Source organism: Neomonachus schauinslandi, chromosome 4 (genome assembly GCF_002201575.2).
Source record: "Neomonachus schauinslandi chromosome 4, ASM220157v2, whole genome shotgun sequence".
In the NCBI taxonomy this organism is placed as follows: domain Eukaryota; kingdom Metazoa; phylum Chordata; class Mammalia; order Carnivora; family Phocidae; genus Neomonachus; species Neomonachus schauinslandi.
Window position 1 is genome coordinate 49,422,426 of NC_058406.1, and position 17,796 is coordinate 49,440,221.

A 17,796-nucleotide genomic window follows, 5' to 3' on the forward strand; every position below is an offset into this window, starting at 1 on the left:
GTATGCTTAAGTAGTGTCAGCCTGCTCTCCAGAAGGATGCACAAGGATTCCTATGGCATCTTCCTCATATCTCCACTAAGGCTTAATGATATAGCTTTCAGATATTTTCCAGTCTAATAGTGAAAACTGGTATCTCACTGTAATTTGCATTTCCATAATTACTAATGAACTTGAGCATTTCTTCATATGTCTGTGAGACTTGAGTTTTGTGTCTTTTTTTTTTTTTAAAGATTTTATTTATTTATTTGCGAGAGAGAGAATGAGAGACAGAGAGCATGAGAGGGAGGAGGGTCAGAGGGAGAAGCAGACTCCCTGCCGAGCAGGGAGCCCGATGCGGGACTCGATCCCGGGACTCCAGGATCATGACCTGAGCCGAAGGCAGTCGCTTAACCAACTGAGCCACCCAGGCGCCCCAGAGTTTTGTGTCTTTTGACCAGATTTCTATTGAGGTTGCTAACCTTTTTCTGCTTCTCTATATATTAATTCCCTGTTTGTTTTAAATATGCAATTATTTTTTCCTGTTGTATTTTCTCTTTGTCAGTTTAAGTCCAGAAAGTACCTTCTATTCTAGTTTGCCAACAGTTTGGGGTTTAAAAAAAAAAAAATCATAAATAGGTATTGTACCTTCTCAAATGCTTTTCTCTATCTATTAACATAATTTTCCAGCTTTTGTGCTTTAATTTATCAATGTGATAATTTCCTTGAAAAAATTCCTAATATTTAACTATCCTTGCATTCCTGGAATGTGCCCTTGTCCATAATATATTCTTAGGTTGAATCATATAAATTGCTGTTTCTTATGTCAGAAATGGTGAAATACTGGCTATATCATAGAGATCAAGTTAATATTTTCAATATGCTCTCAATTAAATTATTTAAAAAATAATTTTACATCTATGACCCTAAGTTAAATAAGACTGTAATTTTCTTTTCTTGATTTGTCTCTATTTTTGGAAGGAGAATCAGGATTATACCAGCCTCAAAATATGAAGTGGATACCCTCCCACCCCCCGTGTTCTGGAACAGCTTACATGGATAAAATTCATTAACACTTGAAATCTGATAGAATTCAAATATAAAAATATCTAGAACTGTGGGGGGTTTGTTACTTCTTTTAAAGGGACTATCCTTGACTATCATTTCAGTTTTTTGTTGTTTTGTTTTTTAAGATTTTATTTATTTATTTGACAGAGAGAGACACGGCGAGAGAGGGAACACAAGCAGGGGGAGTAGAAGAGGGAGAAGCAGGCTTCCTGTAGAGCAGGGAGCCAGATGCAGGCCTCCATCCCAGGACCCCGGGATCATGACCTGAGCCGAAGGCAGACGCTTAATGACTGAGCCACCCAGGCGCCCCCATTTCAGTTTCTTTAATACTTACTAGTCTATTGCAGTTTTACATTTATTCTTACACTAAATACGGCATTTTAAATTTTGAGAAATTTATCTGTCCTCTAGATTTTAAGGTGTGCCAGCATTTCATATCAATACACTATTTACAATCTTATTTTATAGGTCTGTGGTTATTTCCCCTTTTCTAGTTCACGAATTTATTTCTCTCATCTGTTTTTTTCCCTGATCAGTTTTTGCAGTGTCTGTCTTGTTAATATTTTCAAATAACTAGGTATTAACTTCATTGGTCCTTATTGTAGTGTTTTTGTTCTGTGGATTATTTGGTTTTGATTGATGGTGATGGTTCTATTTTCATTAATACTTGCCCTTATTTTACTATTTTCTCTTTTTTCTTTGCATTTGCTAGGTAGCTCTTTTTCTAACCTCCTGGGTATAATGCTTATTATTGTTTAACTTTTTTCTTGTTTTCTGAAAAAATTATTCCAAATTGTAAATAGCCTTCTAAGTTCTGCTTTAGCTGAATCCCTCAAGTTTGACATCTAAGTATCATTTTTATTCAGTTGTTAGTACTGTATTTCTTAATTTCCCTTGTTATTTCCCTTTTAAACCTTGGGCTTTTCACTAACATTAATGTATTTCTAGACACCGTGGAATTTTAAAGTTATTTTTTGTCGTTAATTCATGGTTTTTCATAGTTTCATTGCACTGTGTCCAAACACATAGCCTGTATGATACTGATTCCGTAAGAGTAGTTGAGGATTCTTTTATGGCTCAACACACGGTCTGTTTCTGTAATTGTTCTGTGCATGCCTCCGCAGATGTGTGTATTTTCTGTCTGATACAGAGTTCTCTTATATCTATTACTTTGAGCTTGTGGTGGTAAAGTCTTCAGTATCTTTTTTAAACAATCTCTGTTTTATTATTTTCTGAGGGAGGTGTGTTAAAATTTTTGTTCTAGCTTGTTTTCTTAGCCATAGTGGCATTCCTTAACTTTCTTACCCTGTAACTCCAACAAAGTGGATGAAAGCGTTCAGTGGTCTGGTTGAATCTGGGAAAAGAGGTCTTACACTGAACGTCCTCTCTGGGGGCCCCAGAGCACTTCTGCAGAATCCCCAGTTGGCATTTCTGTAAACCTTGTACTATGATTTCTTATCACCCACCCACCAACCCAAAGAATTTTCAATTGGCAGCCAAGTGGGTGCTCACATTCTTCTCCTCACTCTACCACCGTATATGCTTCTCCACTTGCTAGTCCACCTACAGGATTCTTCTCATAAGTAAGTTCTATACCTTGTTTGAAACCTTTGCAAATTCTGCAGCTTCTATGAAATCTCTTCTAGAAGTAACAGTTCTTAAAACTGTAAAAGCAGTTACGGCTCATACAATTAATTTAGTATTTATTCAGTGACCAGCCCCTGTAGTGATTGGAACTTCTATTTAAGTAATTGTAGTTGTCTAATATTTATTGTATTTGTTTGTTTCCCTTATGTTGCTATGTAAGCATCTTGTAATGTGTGTCTTATAAGTCTTTATTTGTTAAAATACCCACATAGTGTCTTGTTCTTGGTAGTTGACCAAAAAAAGCACTTTGAGCTTATTTACTTCAGTGTTAATATGACTTTATTTTTTTCCTATATAGAAGGCAGTTTTGTTACATTGCAAGACCTGTATCTTACTGTACTTTGCTAAATGTGTTCTTTATTATTAATAATAAGCTTTACCCATGAAAGTAAGATTCTTTTCAAAATCATTGTAAAGCAAATAGATTTATTCTTTCTAAAATAAGCAGCCATTTATATGGTTAATTCTTTTAAAGTATTTTTATGATTTTAAAATTTACCTACTCTCCTAAGGCAGTATTTGTTAGGTCTGGTAAAGTGATGCAATGGCTAGGTGGTTTTCCTCCCCATCCCCCTTAAAACACTAATTATTTGAGTTCATTTTTGAATTTTCAGGGTTCCCTATAAGGATAGTGGACCTAAGTCAAGGATTAGCCTGAGCGTAGAGTTCCAGGATAGTCAAAATCTACCAACTGGTTATTCAACTGATAAGATGATTGCATCATACCATAGTGGAAGGTGTCAGGCTTTGAGCCCCAGAAACACACCTGGCCTAAGCTAGTGCTTTGTGCGGGACAAGACATGATTAAAGTAGTATCATTCCCCGCACTGATCTGCCAGTGTGATTTTGTGCACATAATCAACACAAGTGAAGCACAACCAGCCAAATCCTAAAATAGGTAATTTAGACCAAAGAGTAGAGGTAGCAAGCAGAGACAAAAGATTGAATAAAAGATTTATAGAATACCTGTAAGCCATGAGCTAGCTATTAAGTCCTTTAACGTGTACTTTGACTTCATTTTCTCAACATCCATGAAGTGGGTATTACCATGCCCATTTTACACAGGAAGAAATGGAATTCCAAAGAATAAAATAATGTATTAATTATTGGACATTGAGTAAATGGTTGATTTGTGTATTGAATTCAGATCTGACAGCTAAACCAATATCCTTAATTCCCCTTGTTTTACTCACTTAACGTAAAATATTCTATACCATTTGTATAGTTTAAAGAAATATAATTATTTAGAATTGTTGATTTTTTTTTTCCTACTGGAATGCAAGTCCATGAGAATAGGGACCATGTCTGTTTTGTTCAGCATGACATCTCCAGGACCAAACACTCTCTTGGCACACAGCTGATGCTCAGTATATATTCTTTGTTTCCCACCCACCCCCCTCTGTTTTTGAAGGGGGTAGGGAAGCCAGGGTTTCTCCCACTTTGTGTTGACTGTCTTAGGTAAGAAAATAATGCACAGAAAGTCTGGGCCAATGTGAACCTGAACAATCACAGAAGGTTTTATTGGTAAACTAAACTTTTTTTTTTTTTTTTAAAGATTTTATTTATTTATTTGAGAGAGAGAGAATGAGAGACAGAGAGCATGAGAGGGAGGAGGGTCAGAGGGAGAAGCAGACTCCCTGCCGAGCAGGGAGCCCGATGCGGGACTCGATCCAGGGACTCCAGGATCATGACCTGAGCCGAAGGCAGTCGCTTAACCAACTGAGCCACCCAGGCGCCCTAAACTAAACTTTTTAAACGGAGATGGAATAATTAACTGTAACCTACCTATACGTAAGGCTATGAATGACTTCAACTACTTCATTCTCAAAAAAAGGACCATGGTAAGAATGGGGACATGCTGATGCCTTTGTAATGTGGATTTAAGTGCTCTATTTAAATTTTTTTTACTCCCCCTTTTTTTTCAATAGAAAAAATCAGGCAAAGGTATGCAGACCTACCTGGAGAATTGCACATTATTGAGCTTGAAAAGGATAAGAATGGACTTGGACTCAGCCTTGCTGGTAATAAAGACCGGTCGCGCTTGAGCATATTTGTGGTGGGAATTAACCCAGAAGGACCTGCTGCCACAGATGGGCGAATGCGTATTGGAGATGAACTGTTGGAGGTGAGGGACATAGATTTTTAATTTCTCTTTTGGTCAGGTGAAGGGGTGAAAGGGAATAGTATGCAGGAAAGTGAGGTGATGGTGAAGAATGTTACAAATTATATCTTCTTCAACTATTCAAAATCATTTTCCAAAGGAAGAACAGAAATCATATTGTCGCTTGCAAATGTTATTTGCTACTTGAGTAAGACCTAATCTTGCAAAATAATTCAGGGATCCTTAAGTTAAAATCTAATGAAACCCTATTAAAAAGAATAGGATTTGTTTTTAACATAAATTCCAAAATGTTTAAAACTAAATTGTGTACTAATCTATTAGTATTTTGTCAAAATTCTCTTTAGCTTTAGAATAAACCATAAGTATGGCATTTGTTTTTGTTGTTGTTGTTTAGTTTTTTGGGAAGGTGTTAGAACCAACAGAACTTTGTGAACTGGGTGATAAGGCTTGGTTACTATCTGTGAAGTTGGTGATGTGGGTTAAGACCACACTGATTCCTTATTTAGGAACAGGATAGAGGTAAGAGAGGCTAAGGGGATGCTGGTCCTTTGCTAATTACTCGCTAGATGATGTCATCAGTAATCTTATTTATTCTTACTTTCCTCAACTTAAAGTCAGGGTTTCTGTTCCGAGTTGATCTCACTTTGATGTTTATTTGCTGTTTGAGTCCATCATTCAGCTAACGTTAGAGTGTCTCTTGGGACTGGACACGGAAAGAAAGATGAATACATCCAGTCCCTTCATTCAGAGAGCTCACAGCATAGAGGAAGGAAACAGACACGGAAAGGTTATTGTACTGCACAGTGCAGAATACAATAATCTGAAGCACAGCTGTGGCAGCTGATGCGTACTCAGTGTTGGGTACAGCCACCTCTTTTACTGGTGGGATCACGAAGTAAACAGTGGTGCTGGGATTCAGTATCCGGCAGTTCAGCTTCTTAGCTTTTGTGAACCGGAGCACTCTGCAGCCTCTTGGGTAAAACGTGCTAACACTTGGACATATGAAGGTCCAGAAATCACAGACGCATTGAGTATCAGACTGCCCACTTAAAATGAGGGTTTCTGATTTTGCATTTTATGATTTCCTCGTCTGACTTTGACTCAGAATAGAATTCACAGTCACCCATAATCTGATTTGCTTAATAATAAATACAGCCCAAACTGGTCAGACACAACTGCGAGACCGTTAGCATCATGCCTCTCTCCCAAGCCTCAGTAGTTCTCCCCATCTTTTTTATTTAATTTTTTTTAAAGATTTTTATTTGACGGGGAGAGACACAGTGAAGTGAGAGAGGGAACACAAGCAGGGGGAGTGGGAAAGGGAGGAGCAGGGAGCCCGATGTGGGGCCCAATCCCAGGACCCTGGGACCATGACCTAAGCCGAAGGCAGATGCTTAACAACTGAGCCACCCAGACGCCCCTCTCCCCATCTTAAAGCCATTTCCACAAAGAAGGCACTTCTGGAATTACCTTCCTTGTTCTTTTGTAATACAGCATCATGAAAGGGACCCACCTTGGGTAGTAGCAGTGACCAGCATAATCATTAAATACATAAAACTCAAAGGCAGCAGTACGTATTAACCAATACAATTCATCACTTCAAGTTTATTTCCTTTGGTTGATGCTTGGAGACTTCTTCAGTGATGAGACTAAAGTGATGGCGGTGGTCATCGAGGTGAAAGTGAAAACTAATTTACTGAGCTTAACTGGTACTTTACCTACGTGCTCCCACGTTTGTATTCAGTATTCTTAAGAGACCTATCTGGTAAGTACTTGTACTATCCCCATTTTATGGAAAAGAAAACTGCATCAGTCACTTGTCTAATATTACAGAACTAAGTTACTAAGTTTCTGTAAGAACCCAGGCTTGCGGGCCTTAAAGATTCATGTTCTAACCACTGAAGTGTACCATGTTCCCCGTGGTACATCAGCCGAACCCCATTTGTTTAGATCCATGAGAATCTGATTTATGATGCTCTAGTCTTTAGGAAATCATGTGTATGAAGTTACTGTGTTGTGTTATATGGACCTAGACATGGATTTCCTATATTGTGTGGTATATGAAAATGTTCCAAAGGCTATAATTTAGAACATGAAGATTCTAGTTCTATTCTCTCTATCTTACTAAGACTCAAGATGGAATAATGGCACGTGAGATCTAGACCAACAGGAGCACTGGTATTTTATTTCTCTGCCTGACATTGTGTTAGATGTGGGTAACAAATGAGCGGGGGCTGCAGAGCAATGAGGATGTGTTACAGTCCATACACAGAAGTCTCACTGGGTACAGGGCAGCAAGCACTGAACTTGGAAGAGCTGCTTTAACTTATCCCAGTTCTTTCAGTCATTAGTTGCATTTCAGAAGGGGCTTAATTAACACAGTGCCCTGCAGATAGTTGACTGTTGATTAGATCACATTTCGTCGCTCCTAGACAGAAAATTTAGGTCTCTGTTTTCTAGGTGACAGGCTGGAAGAGCTCTCTTGTCTGAAAAAGGATATTAACATCTTGCCACCCACTACTCTTTTTTTTTTTACTTTCCAAATCTGACTCTTTTGTTGCTATTCAGCAACTTTATCTTCTTGGAAAGAGCGAGAAGATCAAACATGGCAAGAAGTTGATCCTCCTCCACTCCCTATTGATTCTCTTGTCTAAAAAAAAAAAAAGATTGATAAATATATGTTGCAGCATACATTCTAGCCTTCCATATCTTTAGCTAGTTACTTATCTTCTCTAACCCTCAGTTGCCGTAATGAAAATTACTTATTCAGCAACTATCTTGCTATGCATCTGTCACGTAGGAAGCAGTGTATGAACAAGGTGCTGATTTTACTTTGGTGAACAAAATCCATGGTACTGTTCCCATAGAGCTTACAGTCTAGTAATTGTATAGCATTAACTTTAGAAAGTGTTCTGGGAACTAGTGAGAGAAAATGGGTCAAATTTTGCCATGGTATCTGGCACAAAGTAATACATTTCAGCTGATATTATTTGTAAAATAATATTTTCATCTGGATTTGTGTGTTTGGGGTTTTTATAGTTTGTTTATATGACTACACTTGTCTCTTAAAGTGAGTCCCAAAGGGAAGCCTTCATCTTCCTCAATAGCTCCATGTCGCATCTTGAAAAACTGAGAGAACGGAAAAATGCACGGACTGGATTCTTAAGCAGTTATAACCCATCTTCTCATGTGACTTTTAGCTTTTTCCAAAGTTTTGGCAAATTTGGAAAAAATTTGTGTGGGAAACATTTCCCTTGTTTCTTTTTATAGCTGAGAAAAAATTTTAATCATTCCTCTCTGATATGTGAGGAATTTGTGTATCGCGTGATATCAAATCCAGTGTCCTTTTGAACCGAGAATAGGAAATTGATTTAATGATGAGTACCAGGAAAGCTACAAGCCCATGTTAAAATAGCTGTTCTTTGGATATTGCAGTGCGTTAGGTTGTAGAAGGACACTGCATTGTGTGGGAGGCTTATATAGGGGGCTTTTAGATTATACTTACTAGATTTCTGGGCTGGAGCAAATCTTGTATATTTGCTTACCCACCCACACTCCATTTATTTTTGTGGCTTCTCTATGAGGTCAAGTTATCCATGTCTTGATTGTTTTTACAGATCCACCATTTATTCCTATTATTTCTCAGGACTGCTTTGTTGCTATTGTTATGTTCTTCCTCTGCTCTGAGCCTCCTTTTATTCATCACGGATTGGACTTACTTTCAGGCCTAAGGGGAGGCTAACTTATAGGACGTAGAAAAGAGCTGGGTCGAACATGCACGGTGGCTTCTTTGACGTCAGAAGCTCTGCTTCCTCTGCTTCCTCACGAGAGGCTGGCCGTGACTGATTTTCCGCACTCCCCTGACCAGCAGCTGTGGGACTGCATTGTTAACGGTGCTGGAGCAGCCAGCGAGTTCTGTCGATCGATGGCCCAGTTCATGTATAAAAGAAATCTTAAATTAAGCCCCCAGAAGACAATGTGATTAAATCTCAGCTTCCTTACCCTTTACTGCGATGCTGGTGTGGGGGCTTCTGAATTCATTTCAAAAGGCATTAGCATATAATTACAATGTAGACTGGAATGAGACTTGCACCAGAGTATTGGCCTTCCCTGAGCAATTAGTCCCAGAAAATACACAGGTCTGGGCATGGTGCTGTCATATGAATGTAGGATTTACTTATAATCTTCCCTACGGTGCAAGCGCAGGAAGAGCGGGTAGATACCGTTGCATGGGGAATTGGAGTGATTTGTCGGGTTACAGAAGCAGCTGGGGGCAGCACGAGCCGGTACCAGTGATGGGGCTAGCATAGAGAGCTGAGTCTCTCTGCCCCCCACACCCTGCAAGATGGAGGCCGCGCATCCCCTTTGAAACATTCACCTGCAGAATAGCCAAACCTAAGTTTTGTTATTTTCCAAGTGTCTAATATGTTTACTCAAGAATCACTACAAATAAAAAGCATGAAGGCTTCCCGTATTTGCAGAGGGATGAAGATGTAGAACCACAGGTAAACTCAGATCTTATTGTCTCGTTATGTTTATTTAAGAAGAGAAAAAAAGCCTGAAGCCATAAAACGTCAATGACTGGCCCAGATCCATGGAGCTGCGTCAGGACAAAGCTCCTACCTCAGGGCTCTATACACCACCCAGTCTCAGCACCTACTCTTCACTCTCTGCTTCTTGCCAGTGAATTATTCTTGAAATCTTTTAGAAGACTTCAATGTGATTTAGAAGTGCAGGAGAATAGTAAACAAGTCACTAGCTTTTGTGCATCCATAGATAAGATTCTTTCTAATTTTCAGTCAAAAGCATCTGTCATCTTAGATTGGCTCTTTTAGATTATTACCATACATGGATGTAATTTTATAAAGTGTGCTTCTTGATGCAATAATTATGCCCTAAGAGTCCTCGGGTAATAAAATATCCCATTGTAGAAACACTAGTTTGAGGAGCAGAAAGAAGACTAAAGGATTGGCAAAATTGCAATAAAATGATTTTCCCTAGTTTTATTAAGAGATAGGTATTTTATAATAGCTAAAAGTGCAAAAATAAATTGATCGACTCAATTTTTTATTGTGGCAATGGTTTCATAAGTGTTAAAACATACTTAACATTTTAAATAAGTAATGTATTATATGTCTGTTATGTCTCAAGGCACTTGTTAAAAATTGGTTGATTAAGCCTGACAAAAATAAATACTGTTAGCAGATCCCAAATCTGACCTTCCCATATGCAAAGCTAAAGTGACCCCATTTGGGGACTCTAAAAATAGTCGACAGCCTAATTCACAACTCTGAAAGTCAACAGAAGAATGTGGTGCTGGCTGAGGGGTCAGCCTCGCACATAAAACAGTCATGGGGTCTCTGCTGTCTGTGTAACATTTTTCCTTTCTTCAAAGTGCAGCCCCCTGGTTATTCTGGCATATAATCAATAGCTATCTCTGTGTCTTGTTAAGTCATCTCTCGTCCATTGTGTGATATCCAATGTGAGTTACAAAAAGATGTACTCATTAAGGAAACATTTGGGGGCTAGGGAAGCCATACTAGGAATTGAGCCTACACTGAATACTTACTGTTTTCAAATCAGTGCTAAATTGTTTACATGCATTCTCCTGACTTTTACAACAAACCTATGAAAGTGGTGCTATTTTAATCCCCATTTTACAGATAAGGAAACTGAGCTGTGAAGGGGTAAAATCAACCTGCAAACACTACCTTTTCTGACTCTAAAGGCTATGTTCTTAAGTTATTTCGTTCTACATTAATAACGATTCTAAAACGTAGTAGGTCGGGGTGACTGGCTGGCTCAGTCGGTAAAGCGTGCCACTCTTAATCTCAGGGTCGTGAGCTCAAGCCCCACGTTGGGCATAGAGCTTACTTAAAAAGTAACAAGTAAATTTCTCATCATTTTGTAGTTTCGGTAGATCTCAATTAATGCAGTTAGTCTGGTACTATATAGTACATATAGTACTGTATGATATAGTATCATATATCATACTATATGATATAGTATCATATCATACTATATGATATAGTACTATATGATATAGTATCATATATCATACTATATGATATAGTACTATATGATATAGTTCAAAATATCTGAGATAGTTTCTTACAATACAATACCTTGCTACTCTTGTTAATTGGATGCCACTTTGAATTCAATACAAGAAGAATGCAATCAGTGAAATTATAGCTATCCCTCAAGAATCAAAGAAGAAAAATAATCCTTTTTTGAGATTTTTCTTGCCCAATTTGAGAACTTCTCTGAACTTCGTATTTTAGGAGCTTTCCTCTTCGATACCATTGTAAAGTTAAAGTTTTATTTTCAGTCTGCAGGAAGTACATCGTAAAACCTAGCTCATATTGGGTGGCTTCATTCTTGTCTGTGTTTCCTGCCATGAAGTCCTAGAGCTCTATTGCTGCCATTTTGGGTTTCTGTCCCTGGCTTGTTGGGGGAAGAGTTTTGAATTATTTAGTCACACTTCATTGTCTTTATACTGCTGAAATATTTAGGCTTGAAGTCTGTATTCTTACTGATCTTTTGGAGGAATGACCATCATTTAATTTTTATTATTGCAGTCCTCATTATCACTCTACAAAAGCTTTATGTGGGATTGCTACAGTGAGCCTCATTATCTTAAAATCAGAGATAAAGTGCATGAAAGACAAAGTGCCATGGAAGCAGAAAGTAAAAATGAGGATAATTGAAGAGAGATTACCATGGAAAGAATATAAAAAGCAAGGATAGGAATGTATGCTGGGGGAGAAAGTTGCCACTTGGAAAGAATAATTGGTTTTTAGCAAGACTCTCCTTCCTGCAGTTTTTTCTTGGCATTTATGTGACATATTGGGGTAGTTTTCCAGGCCTCTGTTCCCTGCTTTTTCCAGTTTCTTCTCTACTTCCTTCCAGTCCTACTCATTGCCATCATAACCGTACTGAAATGCAGTCGAGAAAGATATGCTTTTATTATTTTTTTAAGATTTTATTTACTTATTTGAGAGAGAGAGCAAGAGGGGGGTGGGGGAGAGCAGAGGGAGAAGCAGGCTCCCCAATGAGCAGGGAGCCCAGCGTGGGGCTCGATCCCAGGACCCTGGAATCATGACCTGAGCTGAAGGCAGACGTTTAACCATCGAGCCACCCAGGTGCCCAAGATAAGCTCTTAGATTATCGAGGTTTTCCTTCTGTCATCTCAACATAGCACTTATATCTGTATTTTGCTCCCTTTGCACAATGGAAATCTCTTGCAGTCACTATGCAATCTTAAGGCATGAAGCCTGAAAGAAAAGTGTTAATGAAATTCTTATTCCAGGTTTGACTTACTAACAATATCAGACAGCTGCTTAAACTCATCAAAAATGTGGTTATATACGTGTGTTTTAATTACAGTTTTTAAGAGGTAGGCCTAAAATTACTAACCCAAAGTGAGAATCAGATGTGCCACCCCAAAGAGTAGCCATGAGCCTATTTCTCATTATTTTAAGTCAGGAGAATTTATGCATTACACATCAACCCCAGTCCTCCCTCCCACCAATTTTCTAAAATATTACTGAAATGCAATGAAAATAATTGCTTATAGGTAACACATGATCGTGTTAGGATGTGACATGTCTACTGTCACTTCAGAATCGCCAAATAGTATGATTGCTAACGCAGTTGCATTGTGTGCAGTAACACAGTTTCTCTTTGCTCCACGAACATCCAAACTGCACATCTTCCTTGTTGCTACTGAGTCTGTGGTTCAAAATGTCACCCTGCGATTCTGTACTTGGAATACGCTTGGGACGTTTCCCTCACACATTTTCTTTAAAATGTTTTACTTTGTATTGGGGGTGTAGATATAAATTTTTCCTATATAAACATTTACTGAAAAATACTTTATTGAGAGTATATGTAGATCCTATGAAGTTTAAGGGTTAAAAATCAAAAGGTAGTCTGTTAGGAAAATCTTACCTAGGAAGTATACCCATATGTGGTTTTCCTCCTTAAAAAAAAACAAAAACAAAACTCTTATTAAGGATATTTTTTGGCATCTATAAAGTAAGCAGAATGGTGTAATGTGTGGCCCTCACATGGTTCAGCAGTGCCCAACACTCGGTCATTTCTGTGTCATCTACACCTCCAGGTGTCCATCCCTACGCAATTATTATTTGTGTAGTCGGGGGGGGGGGCAAAATTGACAAAAAATGAAATGCACAGATCTTCTCTGTACAACTTTGACAACTGTATACACCTGAATAATCCAAACATCTATCATTTCTCTCTCCCCAGAAACTTTTCTCACGTACTCTCCCATTGGAACCTCTCCCATCGTGGGAGGCAAATACTGCATTGATTTTTTTTCCTTTCATTAGTTTTTCCTGTTCCAGAACTTCACATATATGGGATCATATAGTATGTACTCTTTTGTGTCCAGCTTCTTTCACTTTGCATGTCTGTGATTCATCTATGCTGTCGCATGTATTAGTAGTTTGTTCCTGAATAATATTCCATTGTATACCTACCACAATTTTTTTTATCAGTTTACCTGTGGATGGACTTTTGGATTTTTTGCAGAGTTTTGAATAAAGTTGCTAGGAACATTTGTGTGACAGGTCTTTTTGAGGACAAATATTTTCCTTTTTCTTGGATAAATATTAATAGTAAATTAGTGGGACAGGGTAACGTTGAAGTGTTTAACTTGGAAAGAATCTGCCAGCCCTTTTTCCCAGATAGTTGGGCCATTAAACATTCCCATCAGCCAGTGTGTGAGCATTCTGGTTGTTCCACAACCTTTACTCCTCTGGTGGGTTTGTAATGGTTCCTCATTGTGGCTTTCATTTACATTTTCTTGACGACTGAGAAGTTGAGCATTTTTCTTCTTTAGCAGCCTTTCAGATGGATTCTTTTATAAAGTGTCTAAGTCTTTTCCCATTTTTAATTAGGTTGTTTGTCTTTTTATAAAATTGAATTGAATGTAGAAGTTCTTTATAGATATACTAGTTCTTTATCAGATGTATGGTTTATATGGATCTTTCTGTGGCTTGTCTATTTTCGTAATATATCTTTTTATGTATAGAAGTTCTTAGTTTTGATGAAATCATTATTTATTCATGTTTTCTTTTATAGTTACTGTCCTAGCTAAGAATCTTTGCTTACCTCCAATAATTACAATAATATTATACTATATTTTCTTCTAAAAACTTCATAGTTTTAGCTTTTATATTTAGTTCTGTGATCCATCTTGAATTAATTTTTGTGTGTGCTGTGAGGTAAGGGTTGATGGGTTTTTTTCATGTGAATTCCTAGTTGATCCAGCACCATTTGTTCAAAAGACTTTTTTTCCCTCATTGACTTCATTTGAACCTTTGTCAAAAAAATGAAATTAACATATAACTGTGTCTGTTTATGGACTCTCAGTCCTATTCGTCTGCCTATCGTTGATGCCATCACCACACTGTCTTGATTACCACATCTTTCTAGCAAGTCTTGAATTCAGGCAGCACTACGTCCTCGTTTTGTTCTTATTTTTGAAAACTGTTTTGGCTATTCTAGGTCCTTTGAATCGTAGAGCCAACTTGTAAATTTCTATTTTTTTTTTTTTAAAGGCTTCTGGGATTTTGATCGAGCTTGTATTGAATCTGTAGTTTAATTTGGGGAGGCTAGACATCTTGACAATACTGAGTCTTCCAAATTATGAATGCAATATCTCTCCATTTACTTATTTTTCTGAAATGTTTCATAATTTCCAGTGTAGAACTTTTCCATTTTCAGTTAAGTGTATTCCTATGTATTTTCTATTCAGTGCTTTTATAAGTGGGATTTTTATCTTTTCATTATTTGTTCCTAGTATATACAAATACAATTGATTTTCATGTAGTTGCATATTGACCTTGTAGCCTATAATCATGCTAAACTAACCTACTAGTTCTAGTTCTAGTAGTTTTTTGTTGATTCCTTAGCATTTTCTAGAGGTAATTGATCATTTTATCTGTGTATAGGGAGTTTTACAATGTTTCTGACCTTTATCCTCCTTCCTTCCTTCCTTCATTTTCCTCTCTCTGTCTCTCTTTTTTTTTTTTTGTCCCCAATCTCAGAGAAGCCAGTTGGTGTTGGATGATTAAATAAGACCTTAGCTATATGTAGGTTTTTCATACATGCCCTTTATCAAGTGGAGGAAATTCCATTTCTGATTTGATACAAGGCTTTTCCTTTTAAATCACAATTTGACATTGTATTTTGTCAGGTGCTTTTTCGGCACCTATTTAGGTTGTCTATGTGGGTTTTTTGGTGTTTTGTTTGTTTGTTTTTGTTTTTGTTTTAAGCTTTTATTCATTTAGAGAGAGCAGTCCCTTGCAGGCGAGCAGGGGGCGGGGGTGGTGTGCAGAGAGAGGGAGAGAATCCTGAATCTCAGGCAGACTCTGAGCTGAATGGAGAGCCCAGCGCAGGGCTTAGTCTCATGATCCTGAGATCATGACCTGAGCCGAAATCAAGAGTCAGACTCTTAACTGACTGAGCTACCCAGATGCACCCCCCTTTTTAAAGATTTTATTTATTTTGTTTTAAAATGAAATTTAAGTATAACAAAGAAGGATACTCACTAATGGAATAGTCAAAACTGCTTATCATAATATTCAAAGTCCTTCAAAAGATAACTTTGACCTGCCTTTCCAGCTTCTGTGACTGCTTTACCATTATATGATCCAGCTACATTGAACTACTTAAATAAGTCCTTGATACAGATGTGCATTTCCCTCATTTCATTCTTTTTTTTTTTTAATTTTATTTATTTATTTGAGAGAGAGAGAATGAGAGAGAGCACATGAGAGTGGGGAGGGTCAGAGGGAGAAGCAGACTCCCTGCCGAGCAGGGAGCCTGATGCGGGACTCGATCCAGGGACTCCAGGATCATGACCTGAGCCGAAGGCAGTCGCTTAACCAACTGAGCCACCCAGGCGCCCCCTCATTTCATTCTTTTGCCCATGTATTTTATTCAATGTACTTCCACAGACATTTAAAAAACCTAGCCCAACTCTTTTGGCATAAGATCATGACATTGTTTTTGTTATTACCCTAAATAAAAATCCTTATTTAGATCAGATATTTCTTCTTTGTATAGATTCTTTTTAAATATTCCGTAACTTTAGGTAATTGACCTGAAAATCAGAGGTAAAGATGACAGAATGGAAAAACAAGAATACTAGTTATTATTTGTTAAAAATGTACTGTTTCGTTGTAAGAGAGATAGCTTGTGATACCAGATGCATTTTTAATTAACTATTTTTCTCAGATAAATCCCTTAATCCCTCTTGTCATCTCTTAACTGTAAAATGGGAGAGAAGTCAATAATATCTTTAAAAATCTTTCAGACTTAATGTTCTGTGATTCTGGGATCTAAATTTTTGCTTTCAAACTTCAGCATGTGACTTAGCCTAAGGAATTCCTGATCTCTGTTCTAGATCTAGAGATCTAGAGATCTAGATCTCTGATCTAATTCTTAGATCAGAATTCTAAGGAATTCTGATCTCTGTTTATGTTCTAGGGAACATAAAAGCTGTAAATCCTTTCTCATAAATTTTACCAGACAGATCTCATCAGCTTGTGTAAGTTGCTCTCAACCAAGTTTGTGTATCAGAAAGTTCACCTAAATAACAACACTATACCCCATCCTAGTAGATGAGAATCTCTGAAGGTGGTGCCTAGGTGTGCTTTTAACTAGTCAGTATGAAACGAATCTTATTAGGAGTTAGATGTGAATTTTTGCTCCTGTCATCGGAGGACATTGACAAAAGTACCAGCAGACTTATTGTAGAATATACAACCATTTGCTATTCAGTTCAGATTACACACCAATTGCATGAAATAAAATAGCGTGCTCAGTGATGGAACTAGCAATTTTGTTAACCATTTAGCATTGAATGTGTCCTGGAATCCACAAAAGGCAAAGGAAGAGAGATCCTTACATGGTCCGTAATACTTCCTGCTCTTCGGGGCGCCTGGGTGGCTCAGTTGGTTAAGCGACTGCTTTCGGCTCAGGTCGTGATCCTGGAGTCCCGGGATCGAGCCCCGCATCAGGCTCCCTGCTCAGCAGGGAGTCTGCTTCTCCCTCTGCCCTCTTCCCTCTCGTGCTCTCTGTCTCTCATTCTCTCTCTCTCAAATAAATAAATAAAATCTTTAAAAAAAAAAATACTTCCTGCTCTTCAACTTGAGTCTCTGTCTCCATACATCTCTTTTAAATATCAAGTGAATGGGATTGACATAACGTAGGGGCTGTGGCTAGAAAAATGAGGGCAGGAGAACAGGATGATTTCTCAGCTAAAGGCTCATTTATGATATATATTAGCTATATGTCAGTACAAATACTATAACATACTGGTGCATATGTCTTCGTGCAGATGTTTGAATATGTGGCATAAAAAATAACAAATCATCTTTCTTCCGTGTTTTACAAACTGTGAAGTGGAAAATTTGTCTAAGAAGCTATTCCCCCCCCCCCAAACCTAGCAAACGCTGTATGTAATCAGACCATAGCCAACCTGCCAGATGCAGTTTTTTTAGTTGAAAAAAATTCTTTACATATATATCATACATATACACATTAGGAAGTGACTGAGAAAGTAGGACTATACTCTGGTGAGGCAGTTTTTAATGTTGCCGCTTGGATTTTTAACTGCCCTCACCACTACAGAGTTTAGAATGACAGTTGGGTGCTGGGGAATTATTTTGGAGAGGGAGGGAGGTGGTTGGACTCTGGGTGATTTGGATGAGTAAGCAAAGTAGCAGGAGTCCCATTCTAGCCCCATCCCCACTAGAAAGAGGCTTTGGGATCAGGAGATGAGAGTTTGGATTCTGGCTCTGCCACTGTCTTCCCTAGAATCCTTATCCAAGTCCCTGAGTGTGAGTCTCAGTGTCCTCGTTACAAAAGCACAGAAGCACCCACCTTGTCTACCCATCAGGCAGTGCAGCGAGGCAGAGCCAGACTCTGTATGAGATAGGCTTTAAAGT

General features: G+C 38.0%; 1 protein-coding gene across 1 annotated transcript in view; it reads left to right on the forward strand.

Annotated features, from left to right (window-relative positions):
- PATJ (PATJ crumbs cell polarity complex component) overlaps positions 1-17,796 on the forward strand; it is a 350,706-nt gene that overhangs the window by 201,947 nt on the left and 130,963 nt on the right. Inside the window, exon 28 of the mRNA XM_044914529.1 lies at positions 4,620-4,816. Coding sequence (XP_044770464.1) covers positions 4,620-4,816 — 197 coding nt within the window. The remainder of the gene's footprint in view (positions 1-4,619; positions 4,817-17,796) is intronic.